This window comes from Salvelinus fontinalis, chromosome 7 (genome assembly GCF_029448725.1).
Source record: "Salvelinus fontinalis isolate EN_2023a chromosome 7, ASM2944872v1, whole genome shotgun sequence".
NCBI lineage: Eukaryota > Metazoa > Chordata > Actinopteri > Salmoniformes > Salmonidae > Salvelinus > Salvelinus fontinalis.
The window spans coordinates 29,489,901-29,515,028 of NC_074671.1; the positions used below are offsets into that span (position 1 = coordinate 29,489,901).

Genomic DNA, 25,128 nt, shown 5'->3' on the forward strand with positions numbered 1-25,128 from the left:
AGGTATGCTTATAATTCCAGTGCTATTATTTTATACTAACAATATAATTGAACATCGCAGAATAAAATTGAAAGGATATTTTACCCAAATGACTGATGAGCTAGTGCGAACATGGAGCCGTTATTCTGTGTTCAGCTTAAAAAGTTATTTGAAAGAAGTGCTAAACGATTGATTTATAGTTATTTGGAAACTTTAGTTGTGAATGATACAAACCTTATAATGTCTTATTAAATCAAAACATACATTGCCTTTCGGAAAGGAGTCAGACCCATTGACTTTTTCCACTTTGTTACATTACAGCCCTATTCTAAAATTGATTACATTGATGAGGGAAAAAAAATTAAAAATCTACACCCCATAATGATGAAGCAAAAACAGGTTCAGAAAATAGCCCAGCTATTTCCAGGTCTCTCCAGAGATGTTAGATTGGGTTCAAGCCCGGGCTCTAGCTGGGTCACTCAAGGACATTCCGAAACTTGTCCCGAAGCCACTTCTGCGTTGTCTTGGCTGTGGGCTTAGGGTCGTTGTCCTGTTGGAAGGTGAATATTCGCCACAGTCTGAGGTCCTGAGCACTCTGGAGAAGGGTGTCGTCGAGGATCTCTGTACTTTGCTCCGTTAATCTTTTCCTGGATCCTAACTAGTCTCCCAGTCCCTGCCACTGAAAAACATCTAGGGTTGCAAAATTCCGGTAACTTTCCCCAATTTTCGAGAAATCCTGGTTGGAAAACTCCTGGAATCAGAAGGGAATAATCGGGAAATCCAGGAATCTTCCAACCGGGATTTCTGGAAAACCTGGACATTTTGGGAAAGTTACCGGAATTTTGCAACCCTAAAAACATCCCCACAGTATGATGCTGCCACCACCATTCTTAACCATAGGGATGGTGCCAGGTTTACGCCAGACGTGACACTTGGCATTCAGGCCAAAGAGTCTTTAGGTGCCTTTTGGCAAACTCCAAGTGGGCCATCATGTGCCTTTTACTGAGTAGTGGCTTCTGTCTGGCCACTCTACCATAAAGGCCTAATTGGTGAAGTGCTGCAGCGGTGGTTGTCTGGAAGGTTCTCCCATCTCCACAGAGGAACACTGGAGCTCTGTCAGTGACCATCGGGTTCTTGGTCACCTCCCTGACCAAGGCCTTTCTCCACCGATTGCTCAGTTTGGCCCAGGCAGCCAGCTCTAGGACTGCCCTAGGAAGAGTCTTGGTGGTTCCAAACTTCTTCCATTTAAGAATGATGGAGGCCACTGTGTTCCTGGGGACCTTCAATGCTGAAGAAATGTTTTGGTACCATTCCCCAGATCTGTGCATCAACACAAATCTACCTCTGAGCTCTACAGACAATTCCTTGGTTTTTGCTCTGACATGCACTGTTAACAGTGGGACCTTATATAGACAGGTGTGTGCCTTCCCAAATCATGTCCAATCAATTGAATTTACCACAGGTGGACTCCAATCAAGTTGTAGAAACATCAAGGATAATCAATGAAAACAGGATACACCTGAGCTCAATTTCGAGTCTCATAGCAAAGGGTCTGAATACTAATGTAAATAAGGTATGTTTTTTTGCAAAAATGTTGCAGTCCACTATCATAGGCTATAGCACTCGCCAAAGTTAGGCTGTAAGGTTCTGATTAAGAAGCACCAGCATGTTTAATTTGTCAGGCTTCAGGTGAAGACCGGAGAGAGGTAACTATGTTCCCTGCCGTGCTGAACACCCTCTCTGACACAGTGCTGGTAGCACACATGCACATATACTTTTTGGCAAGCAGAGCCAATAAAGGAAAACAAGAGTGGTTATGCTGCCACCGTGACAGGGGGGTCAGCAGATGTGTCTGGTTCTTTCTCTGCCATATAGCAGTTCATCTCGGTGTCGGGACGCACTATCAAGGGTACCGGGGGTTGCTTTCAGGTCCCGTTTCTTCTCTAAGTAGATCACCATTCCTCTCGCATATTTGTAAAATGTCTTCATCCAGATTTATTGGCTGATCTTTCACATTTGACCTGAATCCAAAATGATTCCAAATGGCTGCCGTTGTGTTTGGCTTCAAAACAATATCCATGACCATGTTTTGGAAACAGTTTTACCTGGTTTTGACAAACTGGATCTGATGGGACCGCTCAGATCTTCTGCTCTTTTCTGTCCATATGGGAAGACGTGGTTCAGGTAGCCTAGTGGTTAGAGCTTTGGGCCAGTAACCGAAAGGTTGCTGGATCAAATCACCAAACTGACAAGGTAAAAATCTGTCGTTCTGCCCCTGAACAAGGCAATTATCCCATGTTCCCCGTAGGCCACCATTGTAAATAAGTATTTGTTCTTAAAACTTCTTGTGAATAGGGGGCGCTGTTTTCACTTTGGGAAAAAATCGTGCCCAATTTAAACTGCCTCGTACTCTATTCTAGATCGTACAATATGCATATTATTATTACTATTGGATAGAAAACACTCTCAAGTTTCTAAAACTGTTTGAATTATATCTGTGAGTATAACAGAACTCATTTTGCAGCAAACTTCCAGATAGGAAGTGAAAAATCTGAAAACGATGCTCTGTTCCAGGGCCTGCCTATTGATTTGCCTTATATTTATGGATTTGCATGCACTGCATACGCCTTCCACTAGATGTCAACAGGCAGTGGAAGGTGGAATGGGGTGTCTAGCTTGATCTGACGTCGAACAAGAGCTCTTGGAGTGGTAGGTCTGGAATTTCTTTGTCGCGAAGTACATCGACATTGGCTTCTGAAAAGCGTTCGGTATACACGGTGGATATCTCCGGCTCTGAATTTATTTGATAGATGTGATAAAAACATCATAAAGTAGTTTTTTTATATCAGTTTATTGCGACTTTTGTAATTTTCCTTTCTTTGCTTCGAGAAGATGGGCATGTTCGCGCCACATGGCTAGCTAAGGTTGCTAATTCGACAGGAGAAAAGGACATTCTAAAACCAAACAACGATTTATTCTGGACCTAGGACTCCTTGTACAAGATTCTGATGGAAGCTCAGCAAAAGTAAGAACAATTTATGATATTATTTCGTATTTCTGTGGTAAATGTTGAGTCCTATTTTCCCCCCTTTTTGCGGGCGCTGTCTCGCTATAACGCAAGCTGTTTGTTATGGTAAAGTTATTTTTTAAAATCTAACACGGCGTTTGCATTAAGAACTAGTGTATCTTTCATTTGCTGTCCAACATGTATTTTTTTAGTAAAGTTTATGATGAGTTCTTTGGTCAGATTAGGTGAGTGTCCAAAATATCTCCGGACAATTTGGTGAATCGATGCTACATATTCACAATGTATAACCACGATTTGCAGCTCAAAATATGCACATTTTCGAACAAAACATAAGTGTATTGTATGACCTGATGTTATAAGACTGTCATCTGATGAAGTTGGTCAAGGTTAGTGATTCATTTTATATCTTTTGCTGGTTTTTGCGATCGCTACCTTTTGCTGCTGATAAATGCATTTGTGTGTTTGGCTATTGTGGTAAGCTAATATAATGCTATATTGTGTTTTCGCTGTAAAACACTTAAAAAATCTGAAATATTGGCTGGATTCACAAGATGTTTATCTTTCATTTGCTGTACACCATGTATTTTTCATAAATGTTTTATGATGAGTATTTAGGTATTTCACGTTGCTCTCTGTAATTATTCTGGCTGCTTTGGTGCTATTTTTGATGGTAGCTGCAATGTAAAACTATGATTTATACCTCAAATATTCACATTTTCGAACAAAACATACATTTATTGTATAACATGTTATAAGACTCATCTGATGAAGTTGTTTCTTGGTTAGTGACTAATTATATCTCTATTTGGTCGGTTTTGTGATAGCTACCTATGCGGTAGAAAAATGGTGAAAATATGCAGTTGAGTCTTTTGCTATTGTGGTTAGCTAATAGAAATACATAGTGTTTTCGCTGTAAAACATTTTAAAAATCGGAAATGATGGCTGGATTCACAAGATGTTTATCTTTCATTTGCTGTATTGGACTTGGGATTTCATGAAAATTATATTACAGTAATCCCTCGTTTATCGCGGGGGTTACGTTCCGAAAATGACCCGCGATAAGTGAAATCCGCGAAATAGAAAACTTTTTTTTTTTTTTTTTTTACAATTAGCAACTATTACATGTATACAAATACAGTGACTCACGTGTAGGCCGTTTCACTGCTCTTCAGACTGGGCCGCTGCATCCTGACTGCGCTCTGCAGTGTTCTCTTCTTCTGAAGCCCGCGGTGCAGGTGTGTTTGTTCGGGAGAAGAACATAGTGATAGGCAGCTGTTGTCGCTCTTTTTTCTTCTTTGCAAAAAGATCCTTGTACACCGACATGCCACCATCGATTACGTTGGAGAACTGTAATGAACGGCTCAAAGGGTCCCATTCCTCAGCTACTCGCTTAAGTTCAGTGGCCATTCGCACCATGGTTGCTAAGCGACCAAGCGTTAGTCCTTCCTCCTCATCTCTCGTGTCCTCTTCGTAGCATGTTTTGATACAAGAAGCGGGACTGAGTTTTTAGCGAATCAGAATGCAGAGCACAATGCACCAAAAAAAAAAAAAAAAATGCATTATGAAAATCCGCGAAATAGCGAATCCGCGATAAGTGAACCGCGAAGTGGCGAGGGATCACTGTATATGATATCCCTGTCACGTTAGGCTAGGCTATGCTAGTCAGCTTTTTTGATGAGGATTTGCATTTGCAGTGATATCAGAGTGATTAGAAGGACCATTAGAGTGCCATTAGTGACTTAATGGCTGTTAGCAAGTGCAGTTTTGAAGTAGCCTAATTATCGTGAATCAACAGTCACGTGGACGGTAATACGGTCACCGTAACAGCCCTAGATGCTACAAACTTGTTGGATGCATTTGCAGTTTGTTTTGGTTGTGTTTCAAATTATATTGTACCCAATAGAAAATAATGGTAAATAATGTTTTGTCATTTTGGAATCACTTTTATTGTAAATAAGAATATAATATATTTTTAAACACGTCTGCATGAATGTGGATACTACCATGCTTATAATAAATCGTGAATAATGAAAGTTACCGAAGGTCAAAGATCATACCCCCAAGACATGCCAACCTCCCGTTATTGGTAACGGGGAGAGGTTAGCATGTCTTGGTTTCTTTGACCCTCATAACTTTCTCACTCATGTTTTTCTTTTTACAGAAACATTCTCAGCCTTGTACTGTGGGAGGAGAGAACATGCATTGTACATGTGCCATATAGGTCATTTAAATCAGCAAATGGGGCTTTTCCACAACTTGCAATAACATATTTACATATTTTGTCCACAAATAGATTGGATAGAACACCTGAATGTCCTGCTACTTGGTGGAGGCGGTACTTGGTGGTACTTGGTGGAGGCGTTGTGGTGTAACTAATAACTAAGTGCTAATGTTCTGGGGTTAAACATTGGACATGTTCGTGACGGCAATGGATTGTTAGAGGACAATGGCACGCAATGGTTGTGTGGCTTTGGAAGACTTAAAAGCGTAAAATTAAAGTGCATTGGCCTCTGGCTCTGCACCCAGCAAGAACTGTATCTCATGAGTCATTGCATTTGAAGGTACTAAGTGATCAGATAGGAGATGAGCTGGGGAGATGTGAACACGCAGTGTGCTCTGCCTTGTCTTATCATTGCTTAGCCGGGGGGCAGGGTGAAGCGGAGGCTTCGTAGAGCACTTTGAAGGTCAAAGTGGAGGTCACTTGGATCGCAGAGTGACCTCCACAATGCCCTGAAGTGAGGTTGGTGATACGATTATGTAGGTACCATGAACACTCACAGGCCGTTAGTTGTCATACTGTAGCTTTACTCTGGTCGTACTGATGGTTTGGGGAAGCCTGCACAGGACCTTCTTAGGAACCAGGTAGGTAGACAAAACTTTTATCAAAATAAACATCACACACAAGAAGAGAAATCAAATCTGCCGTGTGGAAAGTTAAAAGAGACGCAGAGGAAGCTTTCTAATATCTAATTACAGTTCCCCAATACAGTAAACCAGATAGATTAGGCAAACTGAAATATTAATCTCAGTAATGCAATAACCCCTACTGTCTGCTTAACATATACTAGGTTTGTTACAAGCAAAGTGAGTGTAATGAGTACTCAGCTAGTCACTTACACCGAGGTTGTAGAGAGGATTAGAGGAGCCGAGAGGTGGCTGAAATCCCACACAGTCAGCAACACTCAGGGAAGAAGGACAGGTTTACAGTGGCGAATATAGAGTAGTAAGTGATCACGTAATACTCTGTTGAGTCACTGCATTCCTGCAGCAGCAGGCCAGACGAGGAGATCTCATGCCCATCTGTTGATGAGGTCTTCGAAGGTAATGCCTTGTGTGTAAATATGACCACTGTTTCTTTCTCCCCAGTGGTACCACCAGGTAAACAGGCCAGTGTACCTCAAAGTTGCTTCCCTTCACTTTTGAGGTCAGATTAAACTGTCCACCAAATCATCTTTTCAACCACTGACCTTGATTCTTAGTTGTTGACGTTCAGAGAAACGCAAGGAAATAAGCTTGACAAAATCGAGGGTGGCCGTTATTGAGGGGTAGACCACCAATGCTAAAGCTTTCTTTCCCACACTGATTAAGTGATAGTGGAGTGGAGCTAGTCCTAGTGCGAGTCGAATGGACTCGCACTAGGACTTGCACCCGCCTCTGTGGAAGATCTTTGTCCATGCAGCCCATGAATTATCAATTAACTTCACTCTTTATTAAAAAAATGTTTTTATTAAGCGTCTTTGGAGATTCTTTTTTAAATATATTTTTTTAATGAATTTTTACCCCCCTTCCCCCCCCAATTTCGTGGTATCCAATTGTTAGTAGTTACTATCTTGTCTCATCGTTTCAACTCCCGTACGGGCTCGGGAGAGACGAAGGTCGAAAGCCATGCATCCTCCGAAGCACAACCCAACCAAATCGCACTGCTTCTTAACACAGCGCGCATCCAACCCGGAAGCCAGCCGCACCAATGTGTCGGAGGAAACACTGTGTACTTGGTGCCCTGGTTAGCGCACACTGCGACCGCACACAGGAGTGCGCGATGAGACAAGGATATCCCTACCAGCCAAACCCTGCCTAACCCGGACGACGCTAGGGGCAATTGTGCGTCACCCCATGGACCTCCCGGTCGCGGCCAGCTGCGACAGAGCCTGGGCTCGAACCCAGAGTTTCTGGTGGCACAGCTAGCACTGCGATGCAGTTCCTTAGACCACTGCGCCACCCGGGAGGCCCCTTTGGAGATTCTTCATGTAATAAAAAGCGCTATATAAATATTATTAATGTGATATCCGTTGCATGAGCTTGCGTGATGATAGCCAGTGACATTGGATACTGTCATACTGTGACAGAGAGGAGGAAGGGGGTTGGGGTGCGGGGACTCTTAATTCTAATCCTTTTACGAGGGACAAACAAAAGAGGCTGGCGATTTGCCATGCCAGACGCCTTCCTCTAAAGTTATTCTCTAATGGGGTCACTTCTAGGGGAGGTGTTACTCACAACATGCTGATTGTATAAATCCTCTCACACCACAGCTGTGTCCCAAACAGCACCCTATTCCCTCCACAGTAGCGCACAGAATAGGGTGCCATTAAGGACGCATGCCCTGCCACTTCTAGCTGTCCAACACTATTCACACATAGCTACTGGCTGCCAGAGCCAGGAGTTTTACAAGACACACTGACTGACCACATTCCCCCGCTGAGATATCTAGCGGACTCCATCTGTTGACAGTCGAGGGGTAACTATCAGCAAATCACTGATTAAGACAACAAATAGAAGAAATGTGGTCCTCCATTCACATACTCACGCAAACAGTCAATGGGCTGTTGACAAAATAACAAGACCGTCGCAGATGCCTTTGGAATTGGACAGTGCAACAAATCTTTATTATTATTAGTTGTTGTCGCAACAAATCTTTGCAAAGTTCACGTTTCACCTGTTGCACACATTACAACAAACTGTTGTCAGGGAAAAAAGGACAAATTCATTCAGTTTCGAACCCCATTGTATTCACTTTTACTATAAGTCATGTGTAGACCTATCTACTATATTTTTTGTTCAGCCTTTAAAACCAATATAGTGCACGTGGTATGTAGACATAGAACAAGAAAAGTCTCTTCATGTCCACACACATGGAGAGGCGCTTCTAAATGGGATCAATGCCCATGTGACTCTTTATGTTGTTGTATGTTACCCTGTGTTCAAACTCATAACTCACCTTTGCTGCTGTGTCAAGAAACTCCATCAAAGTCCAATCTCGTTTCTCACGCGGCATTATCTCTAGCGACCGTATTTTTTGCTTGATAAGTAAAAATAACTACCGCACACAGTAATCACATTTTCAACCTCTGTCTAAGGTCTCTTTCGGTTGCCTCCAGTCACATGACAAAAGGGTAGTACCTAGCGGCAGGAAGAGGACATCAACCCCAGTTTCACAACGTTGACCGACCCTTCCAAAATCCAAATAGGATTATCTCAACTGTCCTTAAACACACTCTCTCTTCCCCCTTGCATACAAGCATGTACACTCATCGTTTGAAAGGTGAATTATTAACTCAGAAGAGCAAGGAAGCAAGGAAAATGACGAATGACAGCTTCACCTCCAGTCATATAGCAAACCTACATGTCTTTTGTCAATTTAACTATCAGCTTTGTGCGAATGTACAAGAAAGATTACAACTTCATGGCTGCAGATTTTGTTAACACGTCAATTGGATAGCAGCTTGGGTATGTATTGACAACCTGACAACCGTCTGAATTCTCCGTAAGAGATTATAAAGACGCTTCATGGCTGCCAGCTTTGAAACTGAGTTAGATTGAACTGACTAATGGGCTGAATCTGATTACCAGCAGACTGTATTCAAATCACAGCCGTCAATGCTGTCCATCAACAAGCCGTGGACAGGAAAAGGTTTGGACAGCCCAGAGCCCAAGGTTAAATCAGTTCGGTGTAATGTCACAAAACAGCAGACTTGTCACTCTAACCAGACATACGGTAGATATATCTGTAGGCCATAATTAGCAATTACCGCCACTGGGATACCCGTCCATCCTCTCCAACTCAGACACGTCTAGCAGGGACATTACAATTCAACTACAGAACTACCGCTACATTCTAACACAGGGAGGTATTCGGGACATGAGCGTCCTTTCACTCTTAGTTGTTTATGTCTTGGAGAGTCCACCTACCAAGAGGTAGTAGGCCAGTCCTGGGGGGGGGTTGTCTAGTGCCACAGCCACATGATTGTGTAACATGGGATAGGAAGCAGCTGACTGAACACTGAAAAAAAAATGCATAGCTCAGGGGAAGCAGGCATTTCCTGAAGTGGTAGAGCAGTGAGTGACGTTCTAGTATCTACCGCTCTTGCACTGTGTGTGGTGGTGCATGTGTTTGAGTCTACTGTATGTGTGCATGCATGCATGCTTAAGAGGGTCGTGGGAGAATGTTTGTGTGGGTCACAAATGGATGCTGTAAACTCTGTATCCAATCTCAATTAATCATTTGAAGAAACCATAAAGAGGACGTGTATTTGTTCCTCATTGATTGCCCAGAAAACTTTTTTTTACTGAATGACCCTCACGGCCTCTCTCAATGCTACCCAAAGCAACTTACTCATCTTCTTCAGATTGTTATTTTGAGAGGCCCCCAGGGGGCTGGAATCTAGTTTTAACCATTGACCTTCGTACAAGGCCAGCTGGCCTCTGCTCTGAGCCTAAACCACAGAGAGATGCTTTAGCACTGAGCTTCTAATAGTACTGATGCCAATATGTTAGGTTGGAGTGCCCATTCTGCCCCACAAACTGGGCACTGGAAAGGCCTGGAAATACAACAAGATATTTTGGTCCTAGTACAGCCAGTCATTTCTAAATAGACGCTGGCTTAAGAAAAGTGGAAGGAAATTGCTTGGCTTGTGTAACCTTCGACATAATTGATTCCCCAAGCCAATCTCCACCCTATAAGGTCGTATAAGGGTAGCAGGCACTTCTCAAATGGGGCACAAGGGAAATGGTTTGAAAAACGTTTCATGTTTCAATACAGAAGTCAGAATTAATAAAAATATCCCTAAACCTGCCTGGAGTCAGGGGATTCAATCCCAGTGAGGGCATGGATTTGTATATACCCTGCTCTGAGAAGAACGGCACAATCCAAAAAACACACTCCCATTCCAAAACGCAGTGAACTGGAGAGGCTGACGAAGCAGAACTCTAGCATAGAGAGAATGTGTGTCACGTGTACAAAGAAACAAGGACGTTTGGCAGTCAGAGATCAGATGAAATCCTTTCTGGCAGAGGACCACTGCAGTTATGAGAATATTCAATTAGCATAAACTAACACAATATAAAGTCAGGAGCAATAATATATCAATGTACAGTACCAGTCAAAAGTTAGGACACACTCATTCAAGGGTTTTTCTTTATTTGTACTATTTTCTACATTGTAGAATAATAGTGAACACATCAAAACAATTAAATAATACATATGGAATCATGTAGGAACCAAAAAAAGTGTCAGACAAATGCCATGAGCGTGCAAAGCTGTCATTAACGCAAAGGTGGCTACTTTGAAGAATCTCAAATACATTTTGATTTGTTGGTTAATCATGATCATGATTCCATATGTGTTATTTCATAGTGTTGATGTCTCCACTATTATTCTAAAATGTATAAAATAGTAAAAATAAAGAAAAACCCTTGAATGAGTGTGTCCTAACTTTTGACCGGAACTGTATGTTGACACGCAATTTCTTACTGATGTCATTGATTGTCAAATCACAGGTCTCTTGATGTCTGTGTTTGTTTGCATTGTGTGGCAAACGTTTGTTAGGATGATCTGATTGGGCTGACTTACTGAACTTGTATCACAGCGTGAATGAATGGACTTACGATGTGGATGACTGATGCCAAGGCGTCTGTAACATTGCTGGGTTCATTGGGGTTGCTCATGGCTCCTCTCCTCTGTGGAATGGGTGCTGGTGCTGTGGCTGTCTGGATAGCAAACAGGTTTAGGGAACGGTGTGGCTTCAGCCCTTCTCTTTCTCACTCGGACTCAGACAGCTTTTGGGCAGCATAACCTGGGAAAGACAGAAATATGTAAGTGCATCTTAAAACAAACCTTTACATATACATACATACATATACATATATATATACATACATATACATATATATATATACACATACATACATACATACATATACATATATATATATATATATACATACATATACATATATATATATACACACACACACACACACACACACACACACACACACACACACACACACACACACACACACATATATATATACATACACTGCTCAAAAAAATAAAGGGAACACTTAAACAACACAATGTAACTCCAAGTCAATCACACTTCTGTGAAATCAAACTGTCCACTTTGGAAGCAAAACTAATTGACAATACATTTCACATGCTGTTGTGCAAATGGAATAGACAAAAGGTGGAAATTATAGGCAATTAGCAAGACACCCCCCAAAACAGGAGTGATTCTGCAGGTGGTGACCACAGACCACTTTTCAGTTCCTATGCTTCCTGGCTGATGTTTTGGTCACTTTTGAATGCTGGCGGTGCTCTCACTCTAGTGGTAGCATGAGACGGCGTCTACAACCCACACAAGTGGCTCAGGTAGTGCAGTTCATCCAGGATGGCACATCAATGCGAACTGTGGCAAAAAGGTTTGCTGTGTCTGTCAGCGTAGTGTCCAGAGCATGCAGGCGCTACCAGGAGACAGGCCAGTACATCAGGAGGCGTGGAGGAGGCCGTAGGAGGGCAACAACCCAGCAGCAGGACCGGTACCTCCGCCTTTGTGCAAGGAGGTGCACTGCCAAAGCCCTGCAAAATGACCTCCAGCAGGCCACAAATGTGCATGTGTCTGCTCAAATGGTCAGAAACAGACTCCATGAGGGTGGTATGAGGGCCCGACGTCCACAGGTGGGGGTTGTGCTTACAGCCCAACACCGTGCAGGACGTTTCGCATTTGCCAGAGAACACCAAGATTGGCAAATTCGCCACTGGTGCCCTGTGCTCTTCACAGATGAAAGCAGGTTCACACTGAGCACATGAGCACATGTGACATACGTGACAGAGTCTGGAGACGCCGTGGAGAATGTTCTGCTGCCTGCAACATCCTCCAGCATGACCGGTTTGGCGATGGGTCAGTCATGGTGTGGGGTGGCATTTCTTTGTGGGGCCGCACAGCCCTCCATGTGCTCGCCAGAGGTAGCCTGACTGCCATTAGGTACCAATATGAGATCCTCAGACCCCTTGTGAGACCATATGCTGACACATGCACATTTGTGGCCTGCTGGAGGTCATTTTGCAGGGCGCTGGCAGTGCACCTCCTTGCACAAAGGCGGAGGTACCGGTCCTGCTGCTGGGTTGTTGCCCTCCTATGGTCTCCTCCACGTCTCCTGATGTACTGGCCTGTCTCCTGGTAGCGCCTGCATGCTCTGGACACTACGCTGACAGACACAGCAAACCTTTTTGCCACAGTTCGCATTGATGTGCCATCCTGGATGAACTGCACTACCTGAGCCACTTGTGTGGGTTGTAGACTCCGTCTCATGCTACCACTAGAGTGAGAGCACCGCCAGCATTCAAAAGTGACCAAAACATCAGCCAGGAAGCATAGGAACTGAGAAGTGGTCTGTGGTCACCACCTGCAGAATCACTCCTGTTTTGGGGGGTGTCTTGCTAATTGCCTATAATTTCCACCTTTTGTCTATTCCATTTGCACAACAGCATGTGAAATTTATTGTCAATCAGTGTTGCTTCCTAAGTGGACAGTTTGATTTCACAGAAGTGTGATTGACTTGGAGTTACATTGTGTTGTTTAAGTGTTCCCTTTATTTTTTTGAGCAGTGTATATTTTAAATGTGTCATTTAGCAGACGCTCTTATCCAGAGCGACTTGGGTTAGTGCATTCATCTGAAGATAGCTGGGTGAGACAACCACATAGTCATAGTAAGTACATTTTTCCTCAAAGATGCTGTCAGCAACGTCAGTGCTAAACTCAATGAGTCATCATGTTTTTACACAGCACAATAAAACTACTCTCGCAAAACGCAAAGGTCATGACGGCTTCCTTGTTTGGTTAGGAAGATGATAATTCATCTTTGATTCCTGCCTAAAGGCTGAGGTTGTCAGCACAAGCTCAGACTTAGGCACAGGGCCCCTAACCATGATTAGTCACGTGTCTGTTACTTTGTCCCTGTCGGGGAGGACTCCAGTCCTACTGTAATTCCTTACCACCCCCAAGGTCATTACAACCACTGTCTGATAAGGGCCAGATAAGGACTTGCTACTGTGGAGAGGAGGCTGTGATAAGTGATGGCGCGTGACTGGAGCCACTCGCCCTACCCCTGCAGGAGGACCCATTCCTGCAGGTCAGGAGCCTTTGGGGACAGTAGAGGCAGACAGGAAGCAAGGACAGACAGGGCTGGTGGTAGTGCAGCACCAAGAGCTGTAACATCAAAGTCTGGTATTATCATTGTACTGCATAATATGCATTTTGATTGAGTCTTTGTACCCATTTCAAGATAACTGGCAGCCAACGTTAGACTAACTGATTGCGAGGAATCAGGTGCTGGTGCATGCTGTATAACCTATTCTGAATAATGTTTCCTAATATATTCCTGTTGAAGCGAACATCAACAGAAAGTTTTACCCTTTTCAATCCCTTTGATATTCCAGGTGGTCAATGGTTTCAGTTTACAGAGAACTTGGCGTGAGTCAAACATTGACTCTGTGTGTCTCTGTTGAAGGAGAGATGCCGTTTCATTTATACAGCTATAGCAGAGGAGATCTGTACAACCCAAATGGAACCCTCTTTTGTTTATAGCGCACTACTTTTGACTAAGACCCATAGAGCTCTAGTCAAAAGTAGTGCACTGCACTATAGTGGAAATAGGGTGGCTGTTCACGTTGGGCCATTCTAGACTCACCTTTAGAAACACTGCCTGTCCCGTCAAAGGCAGCCTAGTTTTCCTGGCAATCACTATCAAAGTGCTTCACTGAAGCCAGGGCATAACCATATCAATGACCTTGTTTGCAAGAGAGGTCCTTAAGAGGTAGCCTGGCTCATAACTTAGTACAGTCAACTACATAGAGATTAGGCCATGACGCGTGCTGTTGTTTGGAGGTTGTGTGCTGGAGAGAGAACGGTTTGTTAAAATTGTTTAATTCTCCCAATCATAAGTGGACTTCAAGAGGGACAAGGAAAGGGAGTGAAATTAGGGGCCGTATGCATCAAGCGTCTCAGAGTAGGACAGCTGACTTAGGATCAGTTTTCCCTTTGATATCACAATGAATAAGATTGCATGAACAGGGGGGGACCGGTCTAATCTTAGATCAACACTACTCCAAGACGCCTGATACATAAAGGCACAGGAATATGACTAATTCCATGTACCAGAGATCTTAAATGATCAACAAGTCAATTGCACTGAGACAAGACATCTTCTCTCAATGACACGTGACACACACACCGCACAGTTGTAATTAGGAGACATGAGAAAATTGACTGTGTCAAACTGCACAATAAGAACCAAAAAACAGTTTTGATGCGCTTAAAATATGACTCAGTAAAACTAGACCCCTGCTGACCAAGGAAAGGGGAGCGATCAACAGTGGGATAAAGTTACAATTACAGTACACTGGGTTCCTGACCACACAACCATGGGAAACGGCTTATGCACCCCAGGGCAAGACTGTAATAACATCCATTATGATAACAATATGAACACAGTAATAATAAAAATAATACAAAGCCAAAAAAACTGAAATACAGCAATCACAATGAAAGGAAATCAATGTGGAGCCAAATTGCACAGTGGATGTATCCAGCCATGTCATAACTTCTTCAGGGAACTAATATTTTCAGCCTGCAATCAATCAGCCTTCCAGACTTTTGAATAAAGGACATTTATCATCCTAAGATTGAAAGGAGATGACTGTGGACTACAGGAAAAGGAGGACTGAGCACGCCTCCATTCTCATCGAAGGAGCTGTAGTGGAGCAGGTTGAGTGAGAGTGTCAAGTTCCTTGGTGTCCACGTCGCCAACAAACGAACATGGTCCAAGCACACCAAGAAAACCTATTCCCCCTCGGGAGACTGAAAAGATTTGTCATGGGTCGTCAGATCCTCAAAAGGTTCTACAGCTGCACCATCAAGAGCATCCTGACTGGTTGCGTCACTGCCTGGTATGGTAACTGCTTGGCGTCCGACCGCAAGAAACTACAGAGGGTAGTGCGTACTGCCTAGTACTTCACTGGGGCCAATCTTCCTGCCATCCAGGACCTCTGTACCAGGCGGTGTCAGAGGAAGGCCCTAAAAATTGTCAAAGACTCTAGCTACCCTAGTCATAGACTGTTCTATCTGCTACCGCACGGCAAGCGGTACTGGAGCGCCAAGTCTAGGTCCAAGAGGCTTCTAAACAGCTTCTAACCCCAAGCCATAAGACTCCTGAACATCTAATCAAATGGCTGCCGAGACTATTTGCATAGTCTCGAATACAACAGGGCTACCTACACCTGTTGTATTCGGCGCAAGTGACAAATAAAATTTGATAACATAACCTCTGTCCCAGGCTTAACTGCTACTGCATTAACATAACCTGAAGAAATATAGGTTAAAGTGATAGTGCAAGATTCTGGCAATTATGGACAGACATTTTATGTTTCTGCATCCAGTATGAAGGTAGAGGTAGTTTTGTGAGCCAATCAGCATGGGGAATTAACAACAGTCAAATGCTGGTAGATTTAGGCTGGCTTGTAGACATAGGCGGGTGGTCACACAGAGCATTTGGGAGCAGTTTTTATTTTTTAATCCAAAGCCCACATATAATTAAAAAAAATATATATATATAAACATATATCTGAGTGTGTGTGTCACCTCGAAGAGAGAATCTCAACACTACAGTGGTGAAAGCGAGGTAGGGTACAGCATAGGTTCAATATCTGGTTCAAACAATAGAGAAAGATGGAGGCCTTGCCTGCTTGAAAAGGTATAGAACACATTAATATGTTGTTTTAACATTACAAAACATGTACATGCGTTTTAAAGAAATGTGGCTGATAAAAGATTTGAGTGGCTAATCACATTTGGGCATTAAATTTCCCACCCTGGAGCCAATGCTAACTAGCGTTAACGCAATGACTGGAAGTCTACCGGAAGAGCTACCATGCTAGCTTGCACTATCACTAGTCTATGATATGGCAAAACAGGTGGATGAGGAGACCCTTTACATGAGTGAGCATTTCTTGCTTGAGGTTTGGTCATCTAGCCCTGTGGCCTCCTTTGCAGCCTTCTGCACCATTTCCCTTGCAGAGTGGAAGAGTACTGGCAAATAAAGCTATGTACAGTCTTCCATTTCTCTAATCTATGTTTAGTCAAGTCACCGGAGTTTCCACAATTCTGATGTCACCTTAAGTCACCTGGTACTCAATAAACCTTATGGTGACATAACTAACTCCTCATCAATGTCTGAGATTCCATTCTAATGCTATCACAAGACATCTACCTGCTTTCACAAAGCAAAATATGGATCAGTGCTGTAAAATTACAAAACAATTATTCAAATTGAGTATTAGAAATCAATATTAGTTACCTGGGTAGTTTGAATCTGACAGGAGACTTGAGAAGGTATTTACAACGTTATGACACCAGTGGCAGAGTTCCATGAAACAACTTAATTGCTTACTTCCATCAAGCAGTAGCAGCGCTCTACGCTGACCTTTTTTATAAGAAGCACGTGTGCGCCTAAATTGAAGGCTCACACAAAGAAATTTAGGAGCACAATGAAACATATGAGGTAATAAAGCTAGAATCCTTAATTTTTCGAGGCGCACTGGTGCTCGCAAATATTTAGGCGCATATGCAATTAAAACGGTCGCACTTTAGAGCCCTGAGTTATCCTATTTGATTCCCAACTTCCCACTCATACCAGTAAACTTCCAATGTCTCAGACATGGGAATCAAATAGCATCTGCGCTGTGTCCACTTAAATTGACAGAACAATAAGGACCTGCTCTGAAAACAGTCTGCATTAGAGTCAAATAATTCCCCCCTAGGGAAAGCTCATCACTTTATAAATAACTGCAGTTAAAACCCATACATTTCGATTAGCATTTTGCCTCCTAGGCCTGTATGACTTGCACAGCATGACAGCTCTGTGAGATTATAAAGAACTTGGGTCACGCAATATGCAGTAAGCTATAGGCTAAGAGTACACTTATAGCAAAGCCTAGCAGCTGATCAGTTTAGAGTAGTTATTGTAGTAGTACTAATATCTGCAAATGATTTAATATAACATGTAAAGTGAGTCTATACAGTCAGTACCACACAAGCTTATAAGAAGCTGTTGTAGGCTCAATCTACATGACAAGCCAATAACTCTTGGAAGCCTCAATTCAAGAGTGGTAGTAAAAACATGTTGTGTTGCAGTTGGAGATACAGTTTTAAGCCTTTAAATGGTGTGGCATAAAAGTATAGACCACAGATTACATACTGGCATACTTCAATCAAAGGCATCATTTCAGGAAAAGCAGTTCAATAAGAAATCTAACTGCCAATGAAAATGCCATTCCACAAATAGACACTCAATTATAATGTGGAAACCTCATCGTTGACACAACGTATACTTAAGATGATTTAAGATTTTACTTAGTCTATGCTTAGGCTATATTAGTGTATGCGACTCCTGTTTTAGGGACAGGGTTTATCTTTCTTGAAAACAACTTGTTTTTAGATGTGGTTTTGCAGGGTTAGCATAGAATATGTAGGGTATAGACTACATTACATCAGCATCGTGATAGCACTTCTGCTCAAGTGTGAGGTGTCCCTTAGATATATCTTTACGGCCAGCACCAACCTAATTCAAAATACACTGTGTTAATCTATGAAGAGTATGAATGACTAATTCACAGAATAGAGTTCATCAACTCCTATTTCTAATGATTGTGAGGCTCCAAGACACAGGAGAACGTGGACTAGAGGTCGACCAATTAAGATTTTTCAACGCCGATACCAATATAAATTACTGGAGGACCAAAAAAAGCTGATACCGATTAATCGGACGATATATATAGGTAGATATATCAATTACAACAATAATGAATGAACAATTAAGACTTACTTTAATTTAATTAATAAATTACATCTATTTAGTATCAAATAAATAATGTTCAATTTGGTTTAAATAATGCAAAAACACAGTGTTTGAGAATAAAGTAAAAGTGCAATATGTGCCATGTAAAAAAAGCTAACGTTTAAGTTCCTTGCTCAGAACATGATAAAGCTGGTGGTTCAATATTACCAGTTCAATATTCCCAGTTAAGAAGTTTCAGGTTGTAGTTATTATAGGAATTATGACACGTTGACTATCTCTCTATACAATTTGTATTTCATATACCTTTGACTATTGGATGTTCTTATAGGCACTTTAGTATTGCCAGCCTAATCTCGGGAGTTGATAGGCTTGAAGTCATAAACAGCGCTGTGCTTCAAGCATTGATAAGAGCTACTGGCAAACGCAGCAAAGTGCTGCTTGAATGAATGCTTACGAGCATGCTGCTACCTACCACCGCTCAGTCAGACTGCTCTATCAAATCATAGACTTAATTATAATAAATACAGAAATACGAGCCTTTGGTCATTAATATGGTAAAATCTGAAAACTATCATTTCAAAAACAAAACGTTTATTCTTTCAGTGAAATACGAAACCGTTCCATATTTTATAGAACTGGTGGCAACCCTAAGTCTAAATATTTCTGTTACATTGCACAACCTTCAATGTTATGTCATAATTTTGTAAAATTGAAAAATGAATTAGTCACAGTTTGCAACGAGCCAGGCGGCCCAAACTGTTGCATATACCCTGACTCTGCTTGCACTAAACGCAAGAGAAGTGACAAAATTTCCCTAGTTAATATTGCCTGCTAACAGAATAAAAAAAAAATGAAATATGCAGTTGAAAAAATATACTTCTGTGTATTGATTTTAAGAAAGGCATTGATGTTTATGGTTAGGTACATTTGTGCAAAGGCGAATGCGCTTTTGTTAAATCATCGCCTGTTTGGCGAAGTTGAAGTAGGCTGTGATTCGATGATAAATTAACAGGCACCGCATTGATTATATGCAACGCAGGACAAGCTAGTTAACCTAGTAATATCATCAACCATGTGTAGTTAACTAGTGATTATGTGAAGATTGATTGTTTTTTATAAGATAAGTTTAATGCTAGCTGGCAACTTACCATGGCTCCTTGCAGCCACAAGGTCATTTTGACGCTGCACTCGCGTAACAGGTGGCCAGCCTGCCACGCAGGTTCCTCGTGGATTGCAATGTAATTGGTGTCCAAAAAGGCCGATTACCGATCGTTATGAAAACTTGAAATAGGCCCTAATTAATCGGCCATGCTGATTAATCGGTCGACCTCTAATGTGGACAACTCCAAACAAATGTCATGTTCCCTCAGATTTTCCCCAGTGGTGTAGACTATTCCTATTAGTCACCATAATCAACACTGAACAACTTATATACACGAGAGGAACCTTATCAAATACACTAAAGCAGGGCTGCCCATACTCATTTTGCCTGGCAGGCAGTGTTGTAGTGGAGGGTATAAGCCGTATACCTATTTTTTGTTGTTGTTATAGGCATATACCATATCAATTAATAAGGCTGATGGAAAAGATACAAATGTTTAGCTTAAAATGTTGATAAACTATTACTTCTTCACATTTTAAGCGCAGAAATGCAATTTGCGGAAAAACCCCATTCTAAAATGCACACCACCGCAAATGCGAGCGGTTTCATGGACAGAGATGGAAATATCCTTTACGAATTTTGAAATACGGGAAATCTAAAGATGCAACAACTATCATAAGTTGCTAATATGACTAGGATAATGCATTTGGCTGCTAGACAATGAAACAAAGTTGATTTGAAAACCAACAGAACAGGAGAGCACATATGAGGAAGTCTCTACAAAATAATTGCCTCCATGTTTCTATGGTGGGATTTTGACTATAGGCTACTTTGAAGCAAGGTAAGACATGCCTCATAATATGATGTAAAACATCCAAGTCTCAAACAATTATGGAACAGGAAAAATATAGCGATGCTAATGAAAGGCCTAACTGTCTTCTGGTAGATGGACAGGTTTTCCCAAAAACCTTCTCAATTATATGTTAACTAGCTACAAAGTAGCCTATGCCTACCTGGCAGAATGATGATTATTTGCACCAAACCAGTGGCCAATTGTTTTGCAAACTCCATCTCATGTGCGCTACAGAAACACAGCTAGCCAAACAACAGTGCTGCACAGTTGAATTAAAGGGTAACTACACAAAACAAAAATATAATCAACATTTCTAGATTTTTCCCACACCTCAAAAGTGGTCACCTGAAGGGGTTTAAGCATTGTTGTGATCTTAAAACATCACATTTTGTTGTTATTCTATAAAATAAAAAAAAGTGAGACAGAGCCAAAAAGCTGAAACCTGGAGTGAGTGTCATCGGAGACCTAAACGTCTGCAAGTCCACTCGGGGAAACTTAACTTTCAATTCATTGAATTACTTATCAGAATAGAGCACAACGCAATTCTAAACAAATTAACCTTGCTGTACGGTATTAAACTGAATCACAACAACTCACATTGAATGAAGAAGACAAAAACCAAAAGATCCAAATCGAAGTAAATGGTTAAAAGTAACAAGAAAAACAGCCAAACAGGACAGGTTAGGTATCAACACTTCAAAAGCAAATGTAGCCTCATTTATCTATTTTAATAGTGGGCCTACTATTACCCTACTTGCACAGTACAGTTTGGGTTCGGCCAGACTGTGAAAGACCAATATTGGATTCATAATTTTAGGTAATTCAGAGTGCATCTTACTGTTTTTCATAGCATCTTTCACACAGAGCGCCTTTCCTTTGATGCTACCTGACTGTCTAGCGAAGAGATTGTATTGTAAGTCCATTATAATTTAAAAAAAGGTTTTAATCAAACCACCTGCCGGTTGCATTGAATCAGCTCGCAGGCAGGATCTGGCCCACGGGCCTTACGTTTGACACCCCTGCACTAAAAGGTACAGACAGACTACAGAAGAAAAACCTCAAATGTAGCCTAGGTACCAACTGACTACACTTACTGACCATAAATGAACTAGACAGGGGAGTTTTCAGAAAGTGAAAAAAAATGCACAAACCTCCAATAGAGCAAACAAAGAACTCTGAGGGAAGCAAATGCATTTATCATGAACTCAAAATGCCATTTAGCAAACCATGTGTGTTGCTGAAAACAAGTTCATAAAGAGTCTATTTCGGGCTTTATACGACTGTGGCGGAGTGTTTGTTGGAGCCACTTAACTAGAAGAGCACAAACAGTGCAGACTGGAATATGATAGGAAATTAGGATCATTTTTCTGGAGTGTCATCGGAGACCTAAACCTCTGCAGGTCCACTAGGTGAAACTTTACTCTCAATTCATTGAATTACTTAGAGCACAACGCAACTCTAACCAAATGAACCTTGCTGTACGGTATTAAACTGAAATCACAAAATCTCACATTGAATGAAGCAGGTAAGATCCAAATTGAAGTAAATGGTTAAAAGTAACATGAAAACAGCCTAACAGGACAGGTATCAAAACTTCCAACAAGTCACCACCGAGACCGTATAGAGAGACAACTTCAAAAACCTTATACTGTACCTTGGTGTGCCTCCTGCAGGGGAGCCTGACATTGTAGTGCAAAGCTGAACGCCGCTGTGAGGGGAGACCAGGAACCGGACAAAGTGAAGGAAAGAAAAAGAAAAGCGTGAGACAAAAAGACTGCAATTAGAGAGGCTTTCTGTGTGGCTTTACTGGCCGTGGTGGGATCCTAGCCTAGTTTATTGTTCCCCCAGATGCTCCCTCTCACACTAACAGTCACAGACTGATAAATGCAGCCTTCCTCCTCAGGATTATGTTTCCTCCTGCAGCCCGCTGACAAGTAGCCATGTGACTGGAGTCAGTGACGACTTGTCCGAAGCCTCTGAGTCAGAGACTTCGGACAAGCACACAGACACACTTTTTTTAGACGCAATTGAACAGGCCTATAGCTTATGAACTGAACACAAAACACAATCAACTAAAGTATAAATATTATACCTCAATCTGGAATTTTACAAAATAAACAGATAACACACTTATTTCCTTGTAATAGAACAAGGCCAAAGTGATGAGTCGTGTAGCTAATCTTGTGTGATGAAAACCTTCACCTCCAGCGTCAAAGTAGCAACACAGCCATAATGTGTGGTGATAACTATCCCACCAGAATAATACAGGATAATGGGACTCTGGATTAGGAAATACCTCAGCCTTACAAGATATCATTTTTATGACCTCATCATCAATAGATTAATGCAGGGAAGCAGTCCACCAATCTTCAGATGTCTGGCTCCAACTATATTGACACAGGCGAAACCTGGGACAATAATGCTTGACTATAGTGTGCCACAATGAGCAAGCAGTGTAGTAAATGCTGTAGACATTGACAATACAACATGAGAGAGCTCGACAAAATCTGGTTGCCATGACATACAATCAACTGGACCTTGAGCTGAATAGCAATTCTGTGCTGAACAATGACAAACGGTGGCGTAGGGCTGGGCCGTATATCATATTTCATAAAACGGGTTGTTTGGATCCTTGATGCGGATTGGTTGATATGCAGGAGATGTGGGACAATAGCTCTCGCAAAATAACATGGTGTTAATGTCAATTCCACTGTCCCCGCAGCCCAGGCAGGAAATTCATAAACATCTACATATTATTTGTCCATGCTACTATTTGGTTTGCAACAGTCGGCGGTTGTATAAACCTATCTGTCAGCCTCTACGACCTGTGCAACAATCTCTCCTGTACCAGTAGCCTAGCTAGCCCAAGAATGAACATGAAACTAATAATTCACCAAGGAAACCGTAAACACTCCGAATTCCAGTGCTGGAGTGCCATTTTAACTTCGGGAGTAGAGACCCCTGAAAATTGTCGGACTGCTGTCTAGTGGTAAAAGTACGATTTTTTTTGTTCACAAAAAAATGGAAATACTAAAAGACAAAAGAAACGTGCCAGTGTGTAAATTATACATTAGAACAAGAAATTAAGAAATTTATGACATTTCTGGAAGTGAATGCTTGAATTGAACAAATAGCCCAACTACACAACTGGAAACCATTGGTCGAGTACCAGCATGAGGCTACAAAATAACATTTTGATGCAATGTTCTACAAATAAGACTACTTTAGTGTCAGTTTTGTCCTCCTATTATTTTTTGTTGAAGTTCGGTTGAACAGTATAAAGCAATCAGAATGGAGAAAGCCCATAAAAACCAATTATAAATAATTTGCTGCCATCCTAGGTTCATGCACTAACCATAAAGCATATTTAGAACTGTTATTATTCAGAAACATCAAATACTGTCAAAAATTTGAAATATTATATTTTCAGAGATCCTATTAAATTACTAGTTTATATATATATGTCATAAACCCTCAAAGTTCCAGAATGGTCTAAAAATGGCAGCCACAGTGGTCAGGGAAAAATCCAAACAAGATTAATTGGAATGAATGGCAGTAGAAGCATACATAGGTGATGCATTTCCTGCTTTTAAGAGTCTAGCTACAGTTTCAGATATGATATGTTCCTAATTTTGTTCGAAAGTTGTTTTCATTGCAAGTTAAAGCTTACTGTTAGCTAGCTAGCTGATGTTAGATGGCTGGCTCGCTAGCTAGCATTACATTTATGATCTGTGTGTAGTGATGTTCTCAGAAAGCCATTTCACATTGCTAGTTATAGCCTAATGTTAGCTAGCTAACTAACTAACATTGAACCTATTTGGTTAACTTTAGTTAGCTATGACAATCGGTTTGTATTGCTGGTACTCTATGGATTGGGATTTTGGTTCATTGTTTAGCTAGCTAGCTACATGTCTGAACAAAATACCACAAGTTAAAGCTTCCTGTTAGCTAGCTAGCTGACATTAGATGGCTGGCTCGCTAGCTAACATTACATGTACCATCTGTGTTCTCAGAATGCCATTTGCATTGCTAGGTATAGCCTAATGTTACCTAGCTAACTAACATTGAACCTATTTGGTTAACTTTAGTTAGCTATGGGTTGGGTCTGGGTTGGCGCCCCCCCCCCCCCCCCTTGGTTTGTGCTGTGGTGGAGATCTTTGTGGGCTATCCTCGGCCTTGTCTCAGGATTGTAAGTTGGTGGTTGAAGATATCCCTCTAGTGGTGCGGGGGCTGTGCTTTGGCAAAGTGGGTGGGGTTATATCCTTCCTGTTTGGCCCTGTCCGGGGGTATCATAGGATGGGGCCACAGTGTCTCCTGACCCCTCCTGTCTCAGCCTCCAGTATTTATGCTGCAGTAGTTTGTGTCGGGGGGCTAGGGTCAGTTGGTTATATCTGGAGTACTTCTCCTGTCTTATCCAGTGTCCTGTGTGAATTTAAGTATGCTCTCTCTAATTCTCTCCTTCTTTCTCTCTCTCGGAAAACCTGAGCCCTAGGACCATACGTCAGGACTACCGGGCATGATGACTCCTTGCTGTCCCCAGTCCACCTGGCCTTGCTGCTGTTCCAGTTTCAACTGTTCTGCCTGCGGTTATGGAACCCCTACCTGTCCCAGACCTGCTGCTTTCAACTCTTAATGATCGGCTATGAAAAGCCAACTGACATTTATTCGTGATTATTATTTGACCATGCTTGTCACTTATGGACATTTTGAACATCTTGGCCATGTTCTGTTATAATCTCCACCCGGCACAGCCAGAAGAGGACTGGCCACCCCTCATAGCCTGGTTCCTCTCTAGGTTTCTTCCTAGGTTTTGGCCTTTCTAGGGAGTTTTTCCTAGCCACCGTGCTTCTACACCTGCATTGCTTGCTGTTTGGGGTTTTAGGCTGGGTTTCTGTACAGCACTTCGAGATATTAGCTGATGTACGAAGGGCTATATAAAATAAACTTGATTTGATCTATGACAATCGGTTTGTATTGCTGGTAGTATATGGATTAAGATTATGGTTAATTATTTAGCTAGCATGTCTAAACAGAAGA

At 41.9% G+C, this 25,128-nt stretch overlaps 1 protein-coding gene across 5 annotated transcripts in view; it reads right to left on the reverse strand.

The window, feature by feature from the left end:
- The window catches only part of LOC129859357 (anion exchange protein 2-like), an 88,480-nt gene that overhangs the window by 33,264 nt on the left and 30,088 nt on the right, over positions 1–25,128 (reverse strand). For 2 of the 5 annotated variants that reach the window (XM_055929036.1, XM_055929038.1), the window contains exons 2-3: positions 21,746–21,799; positions 10,889–11,076 (exon numbers count right to left, since the gene is read on the reverse strand). In XM_055929036.1, the coding sequence (XP_055785011.1) occupies positions 10,889–10,948 (60 nt within the window). In that variant the 5' untranslated portion in view covers positions 10,949–11,076; positions 21,746–21,799. Of the gene's footprint in view, positions 1–8,222; positions 8,395–10,888; positions 11,077–21,745; positions 21,993–25,128 lie in introns of those variants that run through there. The other 3 variants (XM_055929037.1, XM_055929039.1, XM_055929040.1) reach the window with 3 other exon arrangements.